The sequence below is a fragment of the Taudactylus pleione genome, unplaced genomic scaffold (assembly GCF_031769625.1).
Source record: "Taudactylus pleione unplaced genomic scaffold, aTauple2 ptg001563l, whole genome shotgun sequence".
Taxonomy (NCBI): domain Eukaryota; kingdom Metazoa; phylum Chordata; class Amphibia; order Anura; family Myobatrachidae; genus Taudactylus; species Taudactylus pleione.
The window spans coordinates 264,776-288,488 of record NW_028285960.1 but is presented as its reverse complement, the minus strand read 5'-3'; the positions used below and the strand labels follow the sequence as shown (position 1 = coordinate 288,488).

The following is a 23,713-nucleotide window of genomic DNA, read 5'->3' as shown; positions in this document are numbered from 1 at the left end:
GGCAGGAGGCGGCTGGCTCCGGGAGACAAGCCTACTTTTCCGGGCAGGTGGGAGCCCCCACACAATTTTTGGGAACCTCCTGGCTGTTCTGGGAGAGTAGGCAAATATGATTTGAGTCCAGATTTGGAGGGATTCTTGGTATATATTATCCTTATTGCCTTATAGGGCCTAATTCAGAGGCACATGCAATGCTGATGTTCAGAGAAAATGGCTGCGTTCCCAGACTCACATTCGCTTTCACAGAGGCCATACTCAGAAGGAGAAGCTGCAGCTGCCTTAGGGTTGCTGCAAGTGCTGAGGGTGTGTGCAATGATGCACCGATGGTGGCATGTCTAGATACACTGGAGGTGTTACAGCATGCAGAGACGCTATAAGTGAGCATCTTAGTGCTTGCACATTCAGGCACAAGCTTGTACACCAGGGGTAAGCTGAAACTAGCATTGGCATTTTATCGCTGCCATCATCTTAAGGAATAGAGTTTGATTTGGTATACAGGTATTTGAATCTCTGATATTCTCTATTTTATTGCTGAGTCTGAGAATAACAGCCATGGCCCCATTCTCTGCAAACCCTCTGCTGCTTTGGGAGCTAAAAGGATGCTAGGTACAGTATTACAAACAGTCAGTGTGACAAGGGGAAGGAATGTATTCCTGGCAGTACATGTCATTTATGGACCTATTTATTATCAAGAAAAAACAGCCAAAATTTCCCCCCAGCACTCTGCTTTTGGTGGTCCTACAGCTACATGATAATAGCATCCACTTTGGTTCATACAATTATGTATTTAGTTATGCTACTGTATAATAGCACATACATTAATATATATTTAAATTGAAGAGCTACTGTAAGTCATTGGGAGGCACCGCATGAATCTTCAGTATGGCACTACAAAGACCGGCACACCCTCCAACTACTAATCCCATCCATGGCTCTCAGAACATTATGATGGTTGCACAAATTAATTTATAAGCCCATTACAGGTGCGTATTTATTGTCACCAAGGGGTCCATTATACATGCAGAGATGCTAATAACAGGCACATTCATTATTAGGGCTCTGATAGGGTTGACTAGTATTCATCAAACTCTGATAGTTGGTGTTAATTTCCAGAGCCTTGATTCTTCCTATGGGAATGAGCTCCGGGGATGCGAAGAGGGATCAGAGTGGATTCCTCCACCACCTCCACAGTGAGTGCCCTGCGGCCGTGCTGGTCATGCATGTACACAAGACCGGCACAGCAGTGGTAAGTATCTCTGTTACCTCAGTAGCAGTGTTACTGATCGTGGGATAGTTGCATTTCGGGGCAGCTCTCTGCGCTCTGGAGCGATGCGGAATTGCTCTGGTAATATAAGTATCCACCACCGCAACTCATGGCCAGTTGGATACTTAATCATCGGAGGCCATTTGGTCACCAATAAGCCCCTTAAGGAGAGGTGAGGTGATAGTAGTTTGTCATATGTGAACTTAAATGAAAATGCATGTAATGAGTATCTTGGTGCACCTGTTACTAGTGGCGTAATCCTAGGGAAAACTATGTCAGGGCTATAAAGTAGAGCTCACAAGGATATTGCAGTATGCAAAGCATGTTGTAATAAAGTATGCAAAATAAGGAGTACAGCTATGTTAAATAGTTGCAAGAGTTTAATTGAAGGATCAGCAAGTACGAACTGAACACATGAGAAATGTTCATAGTTTAATTAGCTATAACTTATAAAGAATAATTATATAATGTACATAGTGGGGTGGATGCAGAGTAGAACAGTAATTATTATATAGTAGCGTGTACTTTCACCTGCCTTATACTAGGTTTAAAAGATACACATCCTGAGATATATATGTGCTTACGTCCCTTCATATTCCCATTCTGTATCTCCAGTCATAAGTAGATGCTATCAGTATGCATTTGACTGTGGATTCACATTCTTGGATATGCTCATTTTCCACACGTGCATAGTGTGATTGCACGCAGGTTGTACTACACAAACAGGCCTGTGTTCATCTCTGCATCAGCCCCAGTGCTGTCATACATCCCAATATACACAAGATAAGTCATTTTCTATCATTTCTTCAGTCAGAGGTTACATTAATGTCTACATTCAGTCCGCCACCATCATTTTTACATGCATATAGGAAATGGATCATAATTGGGGATATCTCCAGTCTTCTTGATACTCCAATGACTGATTCCGGAGATTATCACCTCAGGGAAAAAGTGACAACAGCAAAACAAAAGAAGAGAAGTTTCCCCACGGTCAGAGTCTGCAAAGGAAATTTTGTTTTATAATAGTAGGTAAAAGTCACAGAGAAGAATGTACATTCACAGCAAACAAGATTACCATTATACAGGTCATACACATCAAGTCATATGTCTAAATTATCAAAATAATAAAATGGTGCCCAATAAGTTCCATAGCTCAGATGCAGTGAAACAAGGACACATAAACATACCAAACTGACATAAACGGCACAATAGTAATGCCTACAATTTTTGCTCTAGAATGGTATATAACTATGGTGTTTATGAAATTAAAGGGTTCTGCAGGGGCCACTGCTGGCTTAAAGTAGAATTTAACAAGTTGTATTTGTCAGATGCAGGAAAGCGCAGCATCATTTAGCTCTGACACTTTATTTAAATGCCGCAACAACTTTATTTTGAGTGTTAAATGGATTAAATAGTTATATAATGTGGGATATAGATATAGTGAGAGGCATACCCAAATCATAAAATAAAAAAGGACAAAGGAAGGCACGCTTTAATACTATAGAAGTGGTTTGTCTAATGTAGGCGTGGTTTCAAATTGTTTTGTCACAAAGCTATAATAAAATACTGCACATACTGTACAGTACCAGTCCCTTCTGACAAAGCAGAGACTATCCTAATGACCTCTATATAATAGACAGAGATTTGAATATAGCATACTTGCCTACCCTCCTGGAATGGCTGGGAAGCTTCTGGAAATAGTCTGCCCAATTCCCAAGTGAAGTGAGTAGCACAGGCTGGCGATGGTGCAATTTACATTGAGTCGTGTCAATGTGGCTCCACCCTCCACTTCATAGTGCTGATAATCTCAGCATTGCATAGCGGGCCTACAATGATGCGATCACATCGTTATGCTCTAGATCTGCCCACCTCCACTAAGCCCTGCCCCAATAGTGCCTACCTGGCTGCCTCCTCCCGGAGGTGGCAGCCAAAAGGTCAGCAAGTATGCAATACAGGAAGCAATCCAGTAACCAATAAATAATGCATAAAGCACCTTTATACAAATCTGACAGCCCCCTCTTCCCTGCATTATAATTATACCTCAGATCTAATAACCCGACTCCTAATAATTCCCCTCCATCAATTATAATTATTTCCCAGAACTGCCCTCCTCCCACAATTATAATCATGTCTCAGGACAACCCTCCTCCTGCCACAGTGGCGGATTTTACCTAGACGCTACAGGGCTGCAGCCCCCCAGTAAAATCCACCACCCCTCTGTGAGCCCCCAGTCCCTGGTCCCACTAACCAGCTCAGTTCCTATAGTACCTTCCTCCTGTGGCTTCTATAATAAAAGCAGAAGTTCTTTTTGCTAATCACACTTCAGCCGGGCAGTCCCTGGGGGTAGCATTCTCTCCCTGGAACTGCCAGGCCATTAGTAGCTTCAATGGGTAGCTACTACTGCTTTTATTATAGCAGGCCTATTTGGCTTCTAGAGGCTGCAGATGATGCAGTCCCTAACACTGATGCTTATCGTATTGTGCATACACTAGACATGTGTGAGAGGGGCTGTTTTCCTTATTCTTTTTTTCATGCATGTGCAATGGATAGAGCCCAGACTACGGTTGAGGTGAGAGGATTCTGCAGCCCAGGCCGCCCCTCCATAGGAGGCAGTTAAGAGCCGTCGCTGATTATAATCATGTCCCAGAACTGCCCCCCCTTCCCCCATAATTATAGTCATGTCCCAGAGCTGCCACCCCGCCTCCAATAATTATAATCATGTCTCCTCCCATAATTAAATCATGTCCCCTCCTCCCACAATCATTATTTTGTCCCAGAACTGCCACCCTTCCTCCCACAATTATAATCATATCACAAAACTGCCACCCTTCCTCCCACAATTATAATCATGTCCCAGAACTGCCACCCCTCCTCCCACATGTATAATTTTGTCCCAGAACTGCCAACCCTCCTCCCACAATTATAATTAATTCCCATAACTGCCACCCCTCCTCCTACAATTATAATCATGTCCCAGAACTGCCACCCCTCCTCCCACAATTATAATTAATTCCCATAACTGTCACCCCTCCTCCCACAATTATAATTAATTCCCATAACTGTCACCCCTCCTCCCACAATTATAATCATGTCCCAGAACTGCCACCCCTCCTACCACAATTATAATCATGTCCCAGAACTGTCACCCCTCCTCCTACAATTATAATTAATTCCCATAACTGTCACCCCTCCTCCCACAATTATAATTAATTCCCATAACTGTCTCCCCTCCTCCCACAATTATAATCATGTCCCAGAACTGCCACCCCTCCTCCCACAAATAATTAATTCCCATAACTGCCACCCCTCCTACCACAATTATAATCATGTCCCAGAAGGGCCACCCCTCCTCACATAATTATAGTCATGTCCCAGAACTGCCACCCCAGTCTGAAACTGCTGTAAATATGGCCTCTGTTGTTGTGCATCTGCATATGAGAATGTAGCCGTGCTCACTGACACATCCTGGGAACTCCCATGGCTTTCTGCCGCAAACTCATATGAGAGCAATTCCATACACAACGGTGGTCTCTGGGTCTGATTCAGCAGTTCACATATGTGCACTGCTGAATGCAGATTCCCGATGGTCGGGAATGTGCGCAGGTGCTTGGCCCATACTGTGCATGTGTAGTACAAGTCCTTTCCGATCACACGCAGAGCGTCAGCAGACTGACAGTGATTGACAGTCTACTGCCATTTGTTGGCCGGGATGGGACGGCGACAGCCACCATTTCCCAAAATGGAGGCATGTCACCATCGTTGGGGGGAAGGAGGAGGCTAGGATCTCTGTTGGCTGACGGAGATTAACTGGCCTCTTTGTTGTATCTGTGGCAGCCGGCTTGCGTCCTTGGACGCAGCTCAGATAAGTAATGCATGCAAGAGGCGTGACTCCTCCTGCTGCATTACCATAATGGTGCTATTGCAGCTGCTAACATGTTAGCAGCTGCGATAGCATTTGTGGCCACAGCTGAATCACACCATGTGTGCACATGCACCTTAACCACTTGCCTGGCACGGTCATATCAGATACGACCACACGAGGCTGGGCTTTCTGACATGTATCTGCTATGACCAGTCAGAAGTGCCCACTAGGCGGCTGTGGGAAGAATCTTCCCACAGCCACCTATGTCAGAGGGACCTGCTGGTCCCTCTGCTTCCTCAGATTACCTGCCAGTGTGTTCTGATCACTGCTGGCCACAGTGATCGGGCACCCAGCGGGACCCCCTCCCGGCAGCCTGTTTTCAATAGAAGAAAGCAGTAGCTGCGGCTCCTGATAGTCACAGCTGCTGCCGGCGTGAACCCCCTCCTGGCGTAGCTTCCCATACCTGTCAGCCAAGTTCTGTTCCAGGCCGCACCCACCCCGGCACGGCTGCTTGGCTTGATACACAGCAGCAGCCACGCTATGTCCCAAGCCACTCCCACCCCTTCCTTCCCGACGCATAGAAGTACTATAGAAAAGCAGCAGCCGCGCTCTGTCCCTGGCTGCTCCCACCCTTCCATCCCGGCGTGGCTGCTGTGCTATGTCCCCAGCCGCTCCCACCCTTTGCAACCAGGGACAGTGCCCCTCTCTATAGTACTTGTATGCCATATATATGTACAGAATTTCCCATATCCTAAATGCTCGGAACCAGGAGCATGTCGGATATGGAATATTTTCAGCATTTAGAGAATCTCGGGGTACGGCGGCATAGGTGGGCGTCCACAGCTGTCAATGGCCATCATTACAGTATACCATAAAAATTGCTATTTTAAAAACTCTGCAAACATCAGGAGCGCCGAGATGGGGGGGAGCGGGTACTATTTACCCAGGCACGGGCTTCCTAGAGGGGCCAGCGGTGCCCGCCCCACCTCCCTCCCTCCCTCCCTCCCTCACAGCAGCCCAGCATGTGCTAGACTGCAGTGGGAGACTGCTCGCGGCTGATGAGCAGCAGCTGCAGCAGTCTGCTATGTCTGTGGGGGGGAGTAATCACACTGATCACGCCCCCCTGGCTTTGTGCAGGGCTGAGGGGCTCAAAGCGTCACCGTCCCCGTTTTTTCCCGCTCAAGGGGGCATGGCCATGCCTCACATTATTAGACCATGCCCCCTCTTGATCTTGGCCTGAAGCCCCTGCCCACAGTATACTTGCAGACCCTCCAACATGACCCATTCCATTAGGTACAAAATGCTTTGCTCTTGGACTTCCTTCTTAATTTATGATTGAAGCCACCTGTGCTGAAACACCCTTCTCATGAAATAACTAGCTCAACATTGGTGACTGCACTCATTAATTAGGTGGGAAGTCCAGGAGCAGAGCATTTTGTACCTAATGAAACGGGTCAAGTTGGAGGGTAGGTACTTACCTTGGGCTGACAAGCAGGTCTCTCCTCCATGTCACCATCTTCCCAGTGACATCTTCTGGAAGATAACGCAACACAGTGAAAGCAAGGACTCTGGCACTGTGCTGTAGCCTTTGCTGTCTTGTGTTCAAATATCACTGGTAAGATGGTGCCATGGAAGAGAAGGTAACTGTCTGCCAGCACAAGGTAATATGTGGGGCTTTGTGTACCCCCTGCACATAGGGCCCCTCAGGCATTAATACTCCCCTGGCTATTTTATTTCTATCCAGAACAACATAGGTTGAAATCTGGCATCACACCTCCTTCCTAGGATTTGTGATTAGTAGGTCAAGAGACTCGGGCCTGGTTCAGAGGTGGACACAGGGCCTGATTCAGAACCACTTCTGTATGTTACACATGGGCTCCATAGTGGTCTACATACATTTTGAGTGACAAGCTGACTAAATAAAAAAGAAGCTGACAAAATTGCAGAGGCTTACAACTTTGAAAGAACTGAATTTGCTTTATTTTTCTGTACATTTCCACCTTATTTCTTAGGTATACTACATTATGAGCACATATCGAACCTAATTCTGAGTCTGATGTAGTGGAACAATGTTTTTTTCTGTGTCTGAGTTGCAACAAGCATGCATCCCTATTAGTATCTACAGAGTCAAATATCAAATTTAGATGTACAGGAGCAGAAATGTAAGTGTACAAAGACCATGAACCACTCACATAGGAAACCATACTCCCGAGGGGTGCACCTGCCCTAGGGCTCCATCTGCCCTAGGGCTCCATCTGCCATAGGCCTCCCCCTGCCATAGGGCTGCACCTGCCATAGGGCTGAGCCTGCCGTAGGGCTCCACCCGCCATAGGGCTGCACCTGCCCTAGGGCTCCATCTGCCATAGGCCTGCATCTGTCATAGGGCTCCATTTGCCATAGGCCTGCATCTGTCATAGGGCTCCATCTGCCATAGGCCTGCATCTGTCATAGGGCTCCATCTGCCATAGGCCTGCATCTGTCATAGGCCTACATCTGTCATAGGGCTGCACCTGCCATAGGGCTCCACCTGCCATAGGGCTGCATCTGCCATAGGCCTCCCCCTGCCATAGGGCTGCACCTGTCATAGGGCTGCACCTGCCATAGGGCTGCACCTGCCATAGGGCTCCCCCTGCCATAGGACTGCACCTGCCATAGGGCTGGACCTGCCACAGGGCTGCACCTGCCATATAGCTGCATCTGCCAATTGGCTGGACCTGCCACAGGGCTGCACCTGCCATAGGGCTGTACCTGCCACAGGGCTGCACCTGCCATATAGCTGCATCTGCCATAGGGCTGATGCAAGTTTCTATGTTGCGCATGTATGGATGCTGACAGTGGGCATCTTAGTCCTTGCACATACGAAGGCACAGATGCTTCGGCTGCATCTGCATCCCATTCAGAATCGACTGCATTGTGCTTCTTTTCTGTGTTCTTTTATATAAACCTCATTTTATTGTGGAGATCCAAAATACAGTGACAGATGAACATCCTTAATTATACCAAATTAGCCCACTTTGTTCTCTCTGTATGGAACGTGCACAATTTTTGAAGCTTACATTCCTTTGTCCTTTGTTACTTCAGCATTTGGAGATCTCGGGCAAAATGTAATAGGGTGAGAGTTTAGCGAATGTGAGCGATTAGCAGTAATCTCTCACATTGGTCGAGTTTTATCTTCAAAATGGGAAAACATCTGGATGAGCGTATAAATCGTGAGTTTTTTTAGTCTAAAAACATGCTCTGTTGCTTTGTTCTCGGACTCTTATTACATTGGCTGAGTTTAAAAAGTGTGAGCGTTTACTGCTAAACTCTCACATTGTGTAATCTCTCATCCTATTTTACCCCTCTTTTTTTTCAATAGCAAAGGTTTTTTTGTACTTGAAGAAACAGCAGGTACCTTGTGGAAGAGGCAGCCTTCCTCTACTGTCTGTACATACAGTATACAGGTTGAGTCTCCCATAGCCAAATATTCCAAAATACAGATTTTTTTTAGCATGACTGAGATAGTGAAACCTTTGCTTTTTGATGGTTCAATGGACACAAACATTGCTTAAGGCACAAATTATTAAACATATTCTTTATACAATTATCTTCAGGCTGTGTGTATACGGTGTATATGAAACATAAATTCACTTTATGTATGTACACAAACTTGTTTGAGCCACAAAATTATTGAAAATATTATATAAAATTACCTTCAGGCTGTGTGTATAAGGTGTATATATAACACATAAATGCATTCTGTCATTAGATTTGGGTCCCATTCCCAACATATTTCATTATGGTATGCAAATATTCCAAAATACAGAATATTCCCATATCCAAAATAACCCTGGCCCCAAGCATTTTGGATATGAGAGACTCAACCTGTATTAGAGGGGTGTGGGCACATGCAAGGAATTCTCACAACAGTAATTTATTGTATTTCATAATACCTCTATCACCAATATCTAGCAACTGTCAACAATGCAAATGTGTATTATTACCATCAGGGAAGATGATCCATATGCATTAGAAGTTACAACTATTAAAAATTATATAATTCTAATGAGGCATTTTAAGATGATGGGGAAAAAAGGACGTTTCTGCCAAAACACATGGGAGCTCTATGTACACATGATCACATAAATCAGAGAATTTCCATAAGACTGTACATGTGGTAGGGGTGGTAATAGGACACAAAGGACCTGATTCAGAGGTGCATGCTAACTGCACGCAATACTGATATGCTCTAGAGATGAGCGGGTTCGGATCTCAGAGACCGAACCCACCCGAATTTCAGGGCCTGCCCCGGATCCATCATCCGAGGCAAAACCTTACGACCCCGCTCAGGGGCGTAGAGAGCGCCGCCGGGCCCCGGTAAAGGAGGGGGCATGGCCTAATCGTGGGAGGTGTGACCACATCCCCTTGGAAAATAAACAAACAAACATACTTTTGCAGCGCCACTACGCACCAGGGAGGAGGCGCTGTGAGACCCTCAGCCCTTCGCAAAGCCAGGGGGGTCGTGATCAGTGTGATTGCTCCCCCCCTCAAGCATAGGAGATTGCTGTGGCTGCTGCTTAGCAGCCGCGAGCAATCTCCCACTGCATCCCAGCACATGCCGTGTGCTGGGCTGCTGCAGAGGGAGGGAGGAAGGGAGGGGGGGCGGCGCCAGACCCGGGCCCCGCTGCCGACATTGCCGGCACCACCACTGCCGACAGCACTGCTGCCTGCACTGCTACCCCACGTACTGAGGACACCGTCAGCGACCCCACTCTGCCGACACTCCCACACTGAGGACACAACCAGCACTCCTGCACTGCCGACACTGTCAGCACACATGCACTGAGGACACCGCTGGCACCCCCGCTCTGCTGACACCGCCGGCACCCTGCATTGAGAACACCCCTGCACTGCCGATACAGTCAGCAAACCTGCACTGAGGACACCGCTGGCACCCCCGGTACCCTTCACTGAGAATACTGCCAGCAACGCAGCACTGCCATTCCATATACTGAGGACACCACCAGCAACCCCTGCATTGCCGCTACAGCCAGCAAACCTACACTAAAGACACCGCTGGCACCCACGCACTGCCGACATCACCGGTACCCTTCACTGAGGACACTGCCAGCACTGAGCACTGCCATTCCATTTACTGAGGACACCGTCCTGCCAACACTGCTGTCACAGTAAGTGCACTATTGGTGTATCCAACCCACACTGTATAATACACTGTATCCGTGTTGGAAATTAAAAGCTGAACTGCCACATGTTAGTGCCGCTCACTGTGTCACTTAGCTTAGTCAGCCAGCTAGCTGGATGCAACTTTTTGGCCTTAGCTAGATGAAGCAAATAATATTGTGAGGTGGTTAAAATTGAATGGAAATTACTGGAAATAAATGTTATTGAGGTTAATTATACTGTAGGAACAAAAACAGGCCCATTTATGTGGTTTTAGCTGTTTTTATGATTTTTTTAAAGAAAAAATCCAGATCCAAAGCCAAAATGCGAAAACAAAACATGGAGGTGAGGTTTGGCAAAACCAATCCAGATCCAAAACCAGGGGGGATCCAGATCCAAAACAAAAACATGAGGGTCGGCGCACATCTCTAATATGCATACAGTTGGCCTATGTTGGAAGTACTGCACATGCGTGCGTGTCACACTGCACATGCTTCCTGGTGGTTACCATAAGGATACGCAAGACGAATTTGCATGTGGATTTCAGTGGGCATTCAGATGGGAAATTTGTACCTGCCATAGGGCTGGTGCAAGCTTCGATGATGCGACTGATAGTGCATCTTAAGATGCCCCAAGACAGATTAGCGCCGCTACAAGTGGGCGTCTCAGTATGATCAGAGTCAGTTGCAGCATTAGTTTAAAAAAAAAAAAAATGAAAATTAAAAAAAATTCAAAAAATTTGGGGTGAGCGTTTGGGCGTTGGGCCCCTGAGTCTGCTCTGGCTGGGCCTCCTGAGGACATCACCACTTAATACACATAGTTACTTTTCACATCACCTTTTTATGTTTGTTTATTATTCATGTAATTTTTTACATATATTTTAACACCTTAACACTTAGTAATTACTTGCACACTTCTATACTTTACACTGCACTGTCACTCTTTTTCCATTTTTCGTGTGATGCCCTGGGGGGGGTCCTGGGCTGGACTTTATTTTGGGGTGCTCTGCGCCCCGGACGTGAACCGTTTAGTGTAGGGACTGCAAGTGACAGAGAAGCCTTGACGAGGCCTAGCAGCATCCCATGTATTTGCAAATGCATGCAACTAATATCTCTGAAATTCTATTACCATATAGTGTTCATATATTGTTGCTAGCATAATTCAGTGTGCTGAGAAACAATAGGGGGTTAAACCCCCCTCTCTTTTCTACTTGGTATGACCCCTCCCTTTCATGCACCTGAGAAAAGTACTACCAGATTGATTGAGCAGCTGCCATTTTTTTGTTTGTGGTTATGAGATGCATGAATGAGCCAGCATTAGCAGGGCATGCTGGTTCTAGAAGTGCTAGTTGGAGTTCCCAGTGGTGACTCCCAGGTAAGCTGGCTCTCAATTCGGAAGCATTTATGTATGTGCCTTTATCATGAGGCCTTACATTTGCCAAAAATATATATGTGCCTTTATTATGAGGCTTTAATTGGCATACATTACATTTGGGGTGAGCGTTTGGGCGTAGGGCCCCTGAGTCTGCTCACATCACCTTTTTATGTTTGAAAGGAGGATAGGTATACGTGCGCTCCTGTGCAGGGGAAAGGAGTGTGGTAGTGAGTGTAGGATGTGCGATGGAGGGGTCTGGGGATAGGGGGGGGAAAGGTAGTGGAGGGGATGCGCTAATGTGTAGGTGGGTGAGCGGAATGAAGACTGATGAGTGAATTCGGATCCAACCTATTTTTATTGGGTAGACACAATGTTCCCAAAGGTGGTTCCGTGGGTGGGTATCCAGTGATTTGTACTAATAGTCTTGGTGGCCCCACGGTTGGGGGGTGGGTAGACCCTTTTAGGGGGCTCCTTTGGCATGCGGTCCTCACTCCTGCACGTCCCCCTGCTGGACCTTTGGTCGACAGACTTGTGGCAACCGGGGTGTAGGGAAGGCTGTTAGCCGGGATGTCTAATGAAATGGCAGCGTCCCGCTCTGCTGCAAAGTGGACTTACCTACCGGTAGGTGGGGAGGGGTCCATGGTGGGTAGCAGTGGTGGTTATTGTCCTGATGCCGAGCTCGGTGATGTTCCTGGCCTCCGCGATCCCGCGGGATGTTCAGATTGGACGGGCAGCCACGAAGGGTGATTGGTGATAGTCACTGGATGGTGATGGGGTGATGTGGAGATCCGCGTGCTTCAGGTGATCCCACGATCCCGTGGGATCGGCATCGTGTCCCAGGAGGGGACAATGTGCAGCAGTGCAGCTGGTGGGAGTATGAGTGTAGCTTGTGGTAGGATCTCCAACGCGTTTCGGCTTATTGCCTTTTTTATGGAGTTACTGAGTGTTGGAGGATCTTAAAATGTATAGGGGACTTCCGGGTATTGGTCCGATCACGTGTGTCGAATGTACCAATGACGTGTCGCAGTGGACATGACGCGTCATTGGCTGCTGATCCGATCATGTGTATAGTGTGGGCCAATGAATGGCCGCGGTAGGTGTGACGGTGGTGCTGGATGAGTACGTGGGACGCTGCTGGCATCTGCGGTCACGTGGGGTCGAGAGTGTAGTGTCTGTTGGGGGTGTGTGCAACAGAGACTGTGCGTGTTAGTGATGATGCGTGGCTATGGGATGTGTCGGTCTGGGGGCGTGGCGCAACGAGTCGCGCCTGGTGCTTACGTGTGTGATAGCCCACGTGACTCCTGGTTTACACGTAGCTATGGTTACAAGATCCGTATGTGTGTGCCGTTCTCATGACAGTATAGGTATAAAAGCATGTGTTACCTAAACTGACAGATGCGAGTGGGGACTGTGGGTGTACACAGTGAGAGTATGTGGTGCCGTAATAGGTTGAGGCGAAAATCAAGGGGTGGGTGTTAATTGCTTGACATGTATGCCAACAGTAGGGGCGTATCTGAATCACATATTGGTGACGCGTTGCCATGGTGACACGTCCATTAGGATGAACGGGGTGTGTGGCTAATGCGGATCCTGTGTGTGTGGGGGTCCATTAATGGGTGGCGTGGGTGTTCCTGCGGTTCATAACAATGTTGTCAGGTGATTATAAATTATGTCGCGTAGCGTGTCACAAAACTAACCTGTAATGAGCCATTGATACCAGATGATTCATAGGTAATCTGACCTAGATAGTTAATGTGTATGCGATGATAAGTGAAAGGGAGTATGACTGGGTGTGGGCTCTGTGTGTGTTGGGGAGAATGCTAACTGCTGGGACAGTGATGGATAAAATATCTGTTGTGGGCAGAAACCCTGTGTATGGATTTGTGTATGGGGGTGTGTACTAACATGAATTGGGTGTTGAAGAGTGTGTGGGTGATATCTAACTGGTGGGCGTCTTGCGGTGGTATAACTGGTGTGGTCAATTCTGCTGAACTTCAGCAGACCTCCTATTGTGCAGGAGTGCTGATGGTGTGGTCACTTAATAGAGACCGGTCATGTGTGTGATTGGTGTTCATTAGTGGCTGATGTTGTGGTGTCATAGTGTATTGGTGCATGAAAGTGATGTTGCACCTCGTGCATGACATTTACGGGCATAAAGACGATCAGCAAGAATTGGAGAGGGGGAAACATTACGAAGAGACTCAACAAAGAGGAACTAAAATGGATTTTTTTCTTGCAAACATCCACACCCCAGGGGCTCAATATTGATAATGAGATGAGATCAGTTATTTCTAAATAACATCACTTTCATGCACCAATACACCATAACACCACAACATCAGCCACTAATGAACACCAATCACACACATGACCAGTCTCTTTTAAGTGACCACACCATCAGCACTCCTGCACAATAGGAGGTCTGCTGAAGTTCAGCAGAATTGACCACACCAGTTATACCACCGCAAGACGCCCACCAGTTAGATATCACCCACACACTCTTCAACACCCAATTCATGTTAGTACACACCCCCCATACACAAATCCATACACAGGGTTTCTGCCCACAACAGATATTTTATTCATCACTGTCCCAGCAGTTAGCATTCTCCCCAACACACACAGAGCCCACACCCAGACATACTCCCTTTCACTTATCATCGCATACACATTAACTATCTAGGTCAGATTACCTATGAATCATCTGGTATCAATGGCTCATTACAGGTTAGTTTTGTGACACGCTACGCGACATAATTTATAATCACCTGACAACATTGTTATGAACCGCAGGAACACCCACGCCACCCATTAATGGACCCCCACACACACAGGATCCACATTAGCCACACACCTGAACATCCCGCGGGATCGCGGAGGCCAGGAACACCACCGAGCTCGGCATCAGGACAATAACCACCACTGCTACCCACCGTGGACCCTTCCCCACCTACCGGTAGGTAAGTCCACCTTGCAGCAGAGCGGGACGCCGCCATTTCATTAGACATCCCAGCTAACAGCCTTCCCTACACCCCGGTTGCCACAAGTCTGTCGACCAAAGGTCCAGCAGGGGGACGTGCAGGAGTGAGGACCGCACGCCAAAGGAGCCCCCTAAAAGGGTCTACCCACCCCCCCAACCGTGGGGCCACCAAGACTAATAGTACAAATCACTGGATACCCACCCACGGAACCACCTTTGGGAGCATTGTGTCTACCCAATAAAAATAGGTTGGATCCGAATTCACTCATCAGTCTTCATTCCGCTCACCCACCTACACATTAGCGCATCCCCTCCACTACCTTTCCCCCCCTACCCCCAGACCCCTCCATCGCACATCCTACACACACTACCACACTCCTTTCCCCTGCACAGGAGCGCACGTATACCTATCCTCCTTTCAGCACATCTACCTAGCAAGAATTGGTACTCTTGCATACATTGCAGCACCTACCTGACCCTTCCTCTTCCCCCAACATATAAGTCCCACTCCACCACCACTATTGGAAGCGCGACCCACCTTTTCCAGTTTACAACCTTTTTATGTTTGTTTATTATTCATGTAATTTTTCACATATATTTTAACCCCTTAACACTTAATTACTTGCACACTTCTATACTCTACACTGCACTGTCACTCTTTTTCCATTTTTTGTGTGATGCCCTGGGGGGGGTCCTGGGCCGTACTTTATTTTGGGGTGCTCTGCGCCCCGGATGTGAACCGTTTAGTGTAGGGACTGCTAGTGACAGAGAAGCCTTGACGAGGCCTAGCAGCATCCCATGTATTTGCAAATGCATGCAACTAATATCTCTGAAATTCTATTACCATATAGTGTTCCTATATTGTTGCTAGTATAATTCAGTGTGCTGAGGAACAATAGGCGGTTAAACCCCCTCTCTTTTCTACACAGCGTTAGTTTAAAGACACATCAGAATCAGCCCCAATGTCGAATTTACCATAGTAGAGCAGGTACAGCTGCTACAATGCTAACAGCTGGAGGTCTCCTGGTCCCCTGTCAAAGCCCCAGGTTCATATGTTTTGTTCTGCTTGGTATGGGGACCTCATACGTCTAGTTACAACTCTGGTAGGACAATACAAAAGCAATCAACAGGAATTACCAGTAAAACTTACAGAGAGTTGTATACCACTGTTTGGTTGACTGGATGTATCACTGCTGGAACTGGCCACATATGCAATCTTTGGACTAACTACATTAGTCCAGAAGATCTTCTCCACTTGTATAACGGTGGCTCTAAAAATGAACAAAAATATTTTCTGAACTTCAGTAAGAAAGTGCTATATTTAGTTAATATATAAATTAATATATATATACATATGTATATATATATATATATACACATATATATATATATACACAGTATATATACTTATAATAAGATGCACCTTGTCTGCACCAGATATGAGTTTATGAACTGCTACAAGAATGTGTTATTTTTACTTTATATGTGATATGCTGCTTTTGTATTGTTTGTTTCTTTAAGGATTTTATTGATATCCTTTGATGTAGAAGGGAATTGGGGTTTGCTTCAAGTCACTGATCACATTTGTCTGTTATCCCATACGCAGTGCTTTTTTTTCTATGAAAAATTGTACCAATACTCACAAAAAGGTGCTGGTACTCACCTAAAGTTATTAGTTGTTATTAGAGATATGTGGTTTGATACAAGCACACCAGAACTTAGGGGTTCCGAGTCTAATCGAGTTCGGGCTTGGTTCTGCTGTCAGTTCGGAACTCAGGTTTTGGATTGCATGTAAATACTGCAGGTCCAAATTACATGATTTTAGGTGTTTTTATTGATTTATTGTTTTTTATCGATTTAAAGGAATCCAAAACTGTACCAAACCGAACCAAAACGCTTGAGGGTGGTTTTGCCAAACCTAAACCAAAACCATACATTGGATACTATGGCCCGTATTCAATTAGCCACGAAAAGTCCCGGACTTTTCACATGCTGGACTTTTAGCCGTCTTCGCTGGTTTTCTATGCGAATAAGTATCACGCGCGTCCCCGCTTATCCCTGTTTTCAATTAGAAAGCGGCGTAAACGGCACCCGGCAAATTCGGAATTAGTGAAAAGTTCTGTCAAAAATGGGGAAAACAGTCTGTACCCCCCAAAAAACTACACTAACACAGGGGCTCACTATAGGGGTGTTCTAGTACCCCTAATAAAGCTATTCTGAGTACTTTAGTTCTCTCAATTGCTTGCTATTAGTGTCTTTGCATAAGTGGTGAAGAATGGTATTAAGCAATATTTGTTCATCAAAATAACTAGTCCCAGCAAATTTGGGATACATGAAAATGGGTGCTAGCATATTTTGAAGTTGCTAATGTGAACTTTTAAAAATCGTAAAAAATCCACCTGCCACATGCACCTGCAATCTTAAAAACACCTGGGGCATACTTGGGGACCCCCCTGGGGTTTATTTAGCTGGTTTTTAAGGTTGTCCCCCAACTTGGTTTTTTTTTTTTGCCCCCAAATTGAAAGTACTTTTTTGGGGTGTTTTTAAACATTTTTTATTTTTATAAGTTTTTAGGAATATTTAGGTACATTATGTACAGATGAAACAAACATTTTATTGCAATATTTATTGCAAACGATCTACTTCATGTATGGTTGTAATTCTAGAACTGGTGCTTATGTTGATATCAGTTTTAAGTTTTCTTTGGGCAAAAACCTAGAGTACTAGAGTAGAATGTAACAACTAATTTAGCTATACTGTGTATTATGCAGAACCACAAGCATAAACAATAGCCAAAAAGGCTTGTTTGAGGCTGAGAGTAATATTTTTTTTATCCTAGGTGACAAGAGTATGGAAGTTTCCAAGAGGAATGATGATAATGTATTACCTGAGCTGGATATCTGTAATGTTGGAGTTTGGTGCCACCCATGTCACCTGTATGCTGGTCTTTGCACTTCTCGATGTTTGACTCACTGAGCTCTGCAATTACAATATGTAAATATATTTAGTATACATATATCAGATATGCTATGTATGTGTATGATGGCGTAAATTCTACACATAGCCAGATTGATATTGCATTAGGGCCCTAGGAAAGGTTTTGGCCCCTCACCTTTAATCTGCATGAATAGCAGTGATACAGTATCACTACAGATGCCAAAGTCCACTCTAAATACAATCCCAAACAAAACAACACAATCATCCCTTTACTAGTGACAGGACTGGCTATTTTACCAGCTGGGATCAAGCTGTTTGCTTCTTCATTTTTGTCTGGGTGATTCTCTCTCCACACCTCTCTTTATTCTATTCTTACTTTTTTCTCTCCTTTTCTCATCTCTCTCTAACACTTCTAACACTCCTACTTTCTTATACCAGTAATAAGTGTGACTGACACTTTTTTAGTGTCAAACTAAGGGCTTAATTCAGAGATTTTCGCAAAGCCGATATTTTCGCAGATGGAGCAATTGTTTGCTTTCGTGCATGTGTGGGAACCGCACTACACATGTGCAGCGATTGCACAGCGATAACACTCATATAGAGAAATCATTCGGAAAGTGAGTTACATGTACTCAGCGTTTGGGGGTTGTAAAGAGGGCGGGGGATAGAAACATACAGGTGTATCTGACTGTTTAATCGCCATTTCATGGGCGCACATAAATTAGTTTGCGATCTCCTTTATAGCATGGGAGCTCTCTGCGTGTCAGGAGAGCTGTGTTTGTGCCCGGTCAGACATGACTTTCATGCTGCATGACTGCCTGATGTGCGTTGAAGGTTCCAATGTTTACACTGTACTAAGTAAATTTCTGCAGTATCAAAATACAGAGTATACCCATGGCTTTTACAAGAGTAACCAACTTGGCTTTTACAAGAGTACGAGGCTACCAGAACAGAGCCTTTACCCATTTGCCGTCTACAGTGATTATACACACTTGTATATCTGGGTCAGCCTGTTTGCAGTGCAGGCTAGCTGAGCAAAGAAAGATAATGTACGACTGACATAAGCAGTACCACGTTGCATAGGTTCAGAGGTAAGTGGACAGTTAGCAGCCACATGGCCCAAGCCAGCACGTCACAAACATCTGATCACATTTTTATCAAATCTTATACTAGGTGGGAACCTTCTTGGAACAGTTGGCCAAACTCTAGGTTCCAAGCCTGAAGTCTCTGGATGGTTATGTTCACTCCACCACCCAGCCCCTTTTCCCCTAGAACAGTCTTATCAGTCGACTGCCGTACACCTCTCCACCATTTCCACCAGTTGGTCTGCTGTTTTAGGGTCCCCGTGGCTCATCCACTTCCACAGAAACTGCCTTCCACGATCTGTGGCCCTGTCATGTGCGAGTAGGGAGGTTTATCCACTTGGTATCCCCCGCAATTAACTCATTGTGCTGGAACAGACATTGTGACACCCAAATGAGTAAGAATGTAAGATTTTAGTTTGTCATAGTCTTTGGCATAAGCAAGGTTCAATCAAATTATGGTTTTTGTGGCTCCCCTGACAGGTAGGGTGCCAAAAGGTCTGCCCGCTGACTTTTAGGCCAACTTTCTTTCTCAGCAGTTCTAGGCTTGAATGTCATTACTTTTTGTCATCTTTTGCAGAAAATGACTGGCCCATATGGAGCTGCAGGTAGTGGGGACATCCATAGGTGCATTTCCAAACAGTGCTGTCAGATGCTGTATCACCTCTTTTAAGAACTTAATATCTTGATGCTGTTGCTCCCGGATGTTCTCAATATCCAACTGCTGTTGCTTCCGGGTCATCTCAATGGCCAATTGCTGCACCCTAGTGGCTTTCTGCTGAGCCCTGGTAGCTTCCTGCGGAGCCAATGCAGCCTGTAGCATGTCCTCCATGTTAGCTCTGGGTGTAGGGGTGAAGCTGAATCTGGATTTCCTAAGCTTCTAACAATGACACCACCATAGATTTCACAGTATAAAAGCCTTTACCAGGAGAAAAAGAAAAAAAACTGTTTCTGTCCCTTTAAATTTTCACATGGATTTTTATGGCTGCAATATAATACCAATTGCTAGCTTTCTTTACCATGTGTGGCAAGATCAGTGTAAGAATGCCATCCCCTGGGGTAGACAGGTGCACTTTCACACAGCAGCCAATTAGTAACACACTTGTCTGTGTGTCTGTGGCTAGTTTTATTTTTCAGCATAAAGTTAAATAAAACATAAGAGAAAAGCCTAGCCTGCCCAGCTCTAACTAAACAAATTATTCTCTTTCTCAGCATGGGGGAACCTAAAGTTGCTTTTAAAGAACAACAGTACTGTATCAGCACAATACTGACAGCCAGTAATCATTGACTCTCTGAACAGGCCTGCCTCCTTATCTCCCAGGTATTGAGAGACATAGGACCTGGAAAATTACCTACTCAGACCCAGGAATTTCTTCTGTGCAAAATCCCGGGTATTTGGTCGAGACCCCCCTTTTCACACTACAGCTTCTACCCGAGACATTAGCAGGGTTTTTCATTGTTTCATTGTTGTACACAGTTTTTATTAAAGTGGTCGGTAAGGTGCAGGGTGACAGGTGGGGAAAGTGACAGAGGGACAGATGGGGAAAATGGCAGAGGGACAGGTCACTGAAAATATCTGCCCCTACTCCCTCTCTCTCTCCCCAGCCCCTCTCCCATATGCAGCATGTGTGAAAGAGCAGTGCTGCTACTGCTAGTAATTACAGGGATGGGGAGGGGGTGATTATATGGGTCGCTGGTGCCGCCACCTTGGTGGACCTGTCAGAAGCTGCTAGTTGCAGCCTGGGAGTAAAATCCTGGGTTGCACCATTCACATTAGAGCAGGGTAGTCTTCCTGGGACTTAAGTCCTGGGAAATACCCTGGTCAATTGTAGGGTCGGCTACCCGAGAACATGTTGCGAAGTAGGTACCTTTCATACATACACAAGACCCGGGAATTTGGGCTAAGGCAGCCAAAATCCCAAGAATCTCAGTATATCTGAAAGGGGCATCAGAACTGGCATACCTTATATCAGCCTCTCACAGGTGCTCTGACAATCAGTGTTGCTAATTAGCTTCTGTCTACCAGATGGAAGCCATGAATCTGTCACACATAGCTCCCATTTACAACTTTTCCTGTGATTTTATCACAATGCTTCAGTGCTGCTAACTGATTTTATTATGGTTAAAATAGTATGCGTTAATTAAAGAAATGCATCCAAGGAAACACACATAGGGGGAGACATATCAAACCTTGGAGAGAGATATAGTGGAAAAGTTGCCCAAAGCAAACAGTCAGCTTATAAGTGTCATTTATACCCCTTTTACACCGAAGCTAAAACCAGGGTTATTGCAGGGTTAACCCGGGCAGCTCCTTGGTGTAAAAGGGGTGAGGGTTGGATCTCTGGGTCGAGTGACCCGGCAATCCAACCCAGGTAAATAGCAGGGTTTAACACGGGCGTAGCCCGTGAAACCCTGCTGTGTGTATGGCGCACTCCGGTTCTTGATGACCTGGAGTGAGCCGCATGCTGACCGATTGGTCCGGCTTCAGTGGCGCTTGGAGATGACATCATCTCCAAGCGTCCACTTTCACGCCGGAAAAGCCGGGTCTGTGCAGACCCGACTGCGGTGTGAGCGGCACAGACTCGGGAATATCCCGAGTCGGCGCCGGCTAAATTCCGGGTCTGATCCGGATAGGAACCCTGTTCCAACTCTGAGTCAGACCCAGAATTTTGGTTGAAAAGGGGTATTATCTAGCACAGGCTATGAAATGACAGTTAAAAGCTGATTGGCTGTACTTTATTTATCTCCAAGGCTTGATACATCTCACCCATAGTGAATTCTACTTATATATGAGAGTCAGTAGGGAGAGATTACACATCACAATCCACATCTGCCATTTCATACAAAATTAAATTGCACCTGTTCTCCTTACTGGGGTTCCAAACAAACCATAAGATAATGCTCTATAACACTGTTCAACAGGGTAATTTTGCCAACTCTAGTTCAATGGAATAAGGTAAACTCCCAAAACTGCATTATTTGCTGATTACATTAGTTGAAATCCACATATACAGATTTGCATTCTCTGCACTGGAAGAATAACCTAAATGTAATGAATATCTAGATATTAAATAATAGTCCTCTGATCCCAAATGTTCTATCAAAATAAATATAAATATAGCAGTATGGGATGTGCTACTGCCAGACTTTTATATGAACAACTTCAAAAAAAGAGAAAAGAAGGTCTATATGGCATTGCACAAGGACTGTATATCAATAAAATCATAATCAGTGATCAGCGTGATTGCTCCCCCCATAGGCATAGGAGACTACTTCGGCTGCTGCTTTAGCAGCCACGAGCAGTCTCCCAGTGCAGCCCAGCACACAGCACCGTGTGCTGGGCTGCTGTGACTTAAGAGGGAGGGGGAGCGGTGCCGGACCCTTTCCTTCTTGCATATCTCTTCTCGACTGGTACCACGAGGATTTGTAAATAAGGAACCATCAGGAGTACCTAAAGGAAGGACTGGTATAATACCTGTAACGGATAGTTGCTGTATTCCATTGCCTGAATAATATGTATACTTATTTGTTTTTTTGGGTACCCCAAAATTATTAGTGCCTGTATCTGAGAATACCCTTTGTTTTGCTTTTGTCTGACTGTATTTGGTGTTTGGTGACATGCTATTCTTTTTGAATTATACCCCTTTTACATCGGATCTAAAACCCGGGTTATTGCAGGGTTAACCCGGGCAGCTCCCTGGTGTAAAAGGGGAGAGGGTTGGATTGCCGGGTCGAGTGACCTGGCAATCCAACCAAGGTAAATAGCAGGGTTTAACACGGGCGTAGCCCATGAAACCCTGCTGTTAGAACAGCGCACTCCGGGTCACGATGACCTGGAGTGCGCTGCAAGCCGGCCGATTGGTCCGGCTTCAGTGGCGCTTGGAGATGACATCATCTCCAAGCGTCCACTTTCACGCCGGGAAAGCCAGATCTATGCAGACCCGACTCCGATGTGAGCGGCACCAACTCGGGAATATCCCGAGTCGGCGCCGGCTAAATTCCGGGTCTGATCTGGATAGGAACTCTGTTCCAACTCCGGGTCAGATCCGGAATTTTGGTGGAAAAGGGGTATCAGGCGGCTTTCTGTTTTGTGCTCGTGTGTGAATTAATCATTTTCATAGTTATAGATGTTAATTTGTATCTATTGCCAAAGAGAAACAGAAATCGGCAAATGCATATTAACTTAGGGCTAAACGGTTTGACCATCAGCAATTGGTGCTGCTCACTTACATGAAGTAGAGGCTATTTGCACAATGCCATTAATAATGTATAGTACAGGCTGCTAATAGGCATCTACATATCTCATGCAGATCAGCTATCCGGCTATCAGTGGTTAATGCCGCTTGGTTATATGCAAACAGAGCTATTAGTACTATGCCATTCACTTGCATATAGAAAGTAACTAGTCGGCATTTGCACAAATGCTGTGGATTAGGCTGTATTGCTGCCTGTGGTAAATATCACTCGATTGCATGCAGTAAAGGCTGATGGTATAATGCCATTCAGCTACACTTGTTAATGCAAACCCTGCTGTTCAGTTACAATTGGTTAGAGCTATTAAATTATAGTTTAATTTGTTTACATTCCATATAAACTTTCTTTTCTCTTTTTTGGAATTTGTTGAAATCCAATTTATGTTAAGTAGATCTATTAAGCACTGTAACTATGTTGTATACACCTGGCAAACCATCATACATACCATACATGCACACATTCATTTAACCCTTTGTTGCGGATGATGAGTGGTACTAGTCATTAGAACACAAGTCCCACTCATTATCAGCAACGAAGGGTAAAATAAATATGCTCTTAGAACTGATTATTGTAAAGTCATGTCTGTGTCTATAAGAAGTCTAGCAGAGTAATGATATCACTTTTTAAAAAACAATGTAATATACTGGAAATAATGCAGGGGAATTGGACAATCTCCCTCGCCATAGCACCTAGAAAGATGAGGACATCCTATTTTTCAAGCTACTGTAGGTGCCAGCATACAAGGTAATCAGAGTAATCGCCAGCCATTCCAATAATTAAGGGACCCACATTTCACACCAGAC

General features: G+C 45.4%; 1 protein-coding gene across 2 annotated transcripts in view; it reads right to left on the bottom strand.

Moving 5' to 3' along the window:
* Positions 1-1,636: 1,636 nt before the first annotated feature.
* LOC148442372 (ferric reductase 1-like) overlaps positions 1,637-23,713 on the bottom strand; it is a 46,877-nt gene continuing 24,800 nt past the window's right edge. For both annotated transcript variants that reach the window (XM_088464023.1, XM_088464024.1), the window contains exons 4-6: positions 17,525-17,616; positions 15,788-15,908; positions 1,637-2,259 (exon numbers count right to left, since the gene is read on the bottom strand). In XM_088464023.1, coding sequence (XP_088320149.1) covers positions 2,197-2,259; positions 15,788-15,908; positions 17,525-17,616 — 276 coding nt within the window. In that variant the 3' untranslated portion in view covers positions 1,637-2,196. The remainder of the gene's footprint in view (positions 2,260-15,787; positions 15,909-17,524; positions 17,617-23,713) is intronic.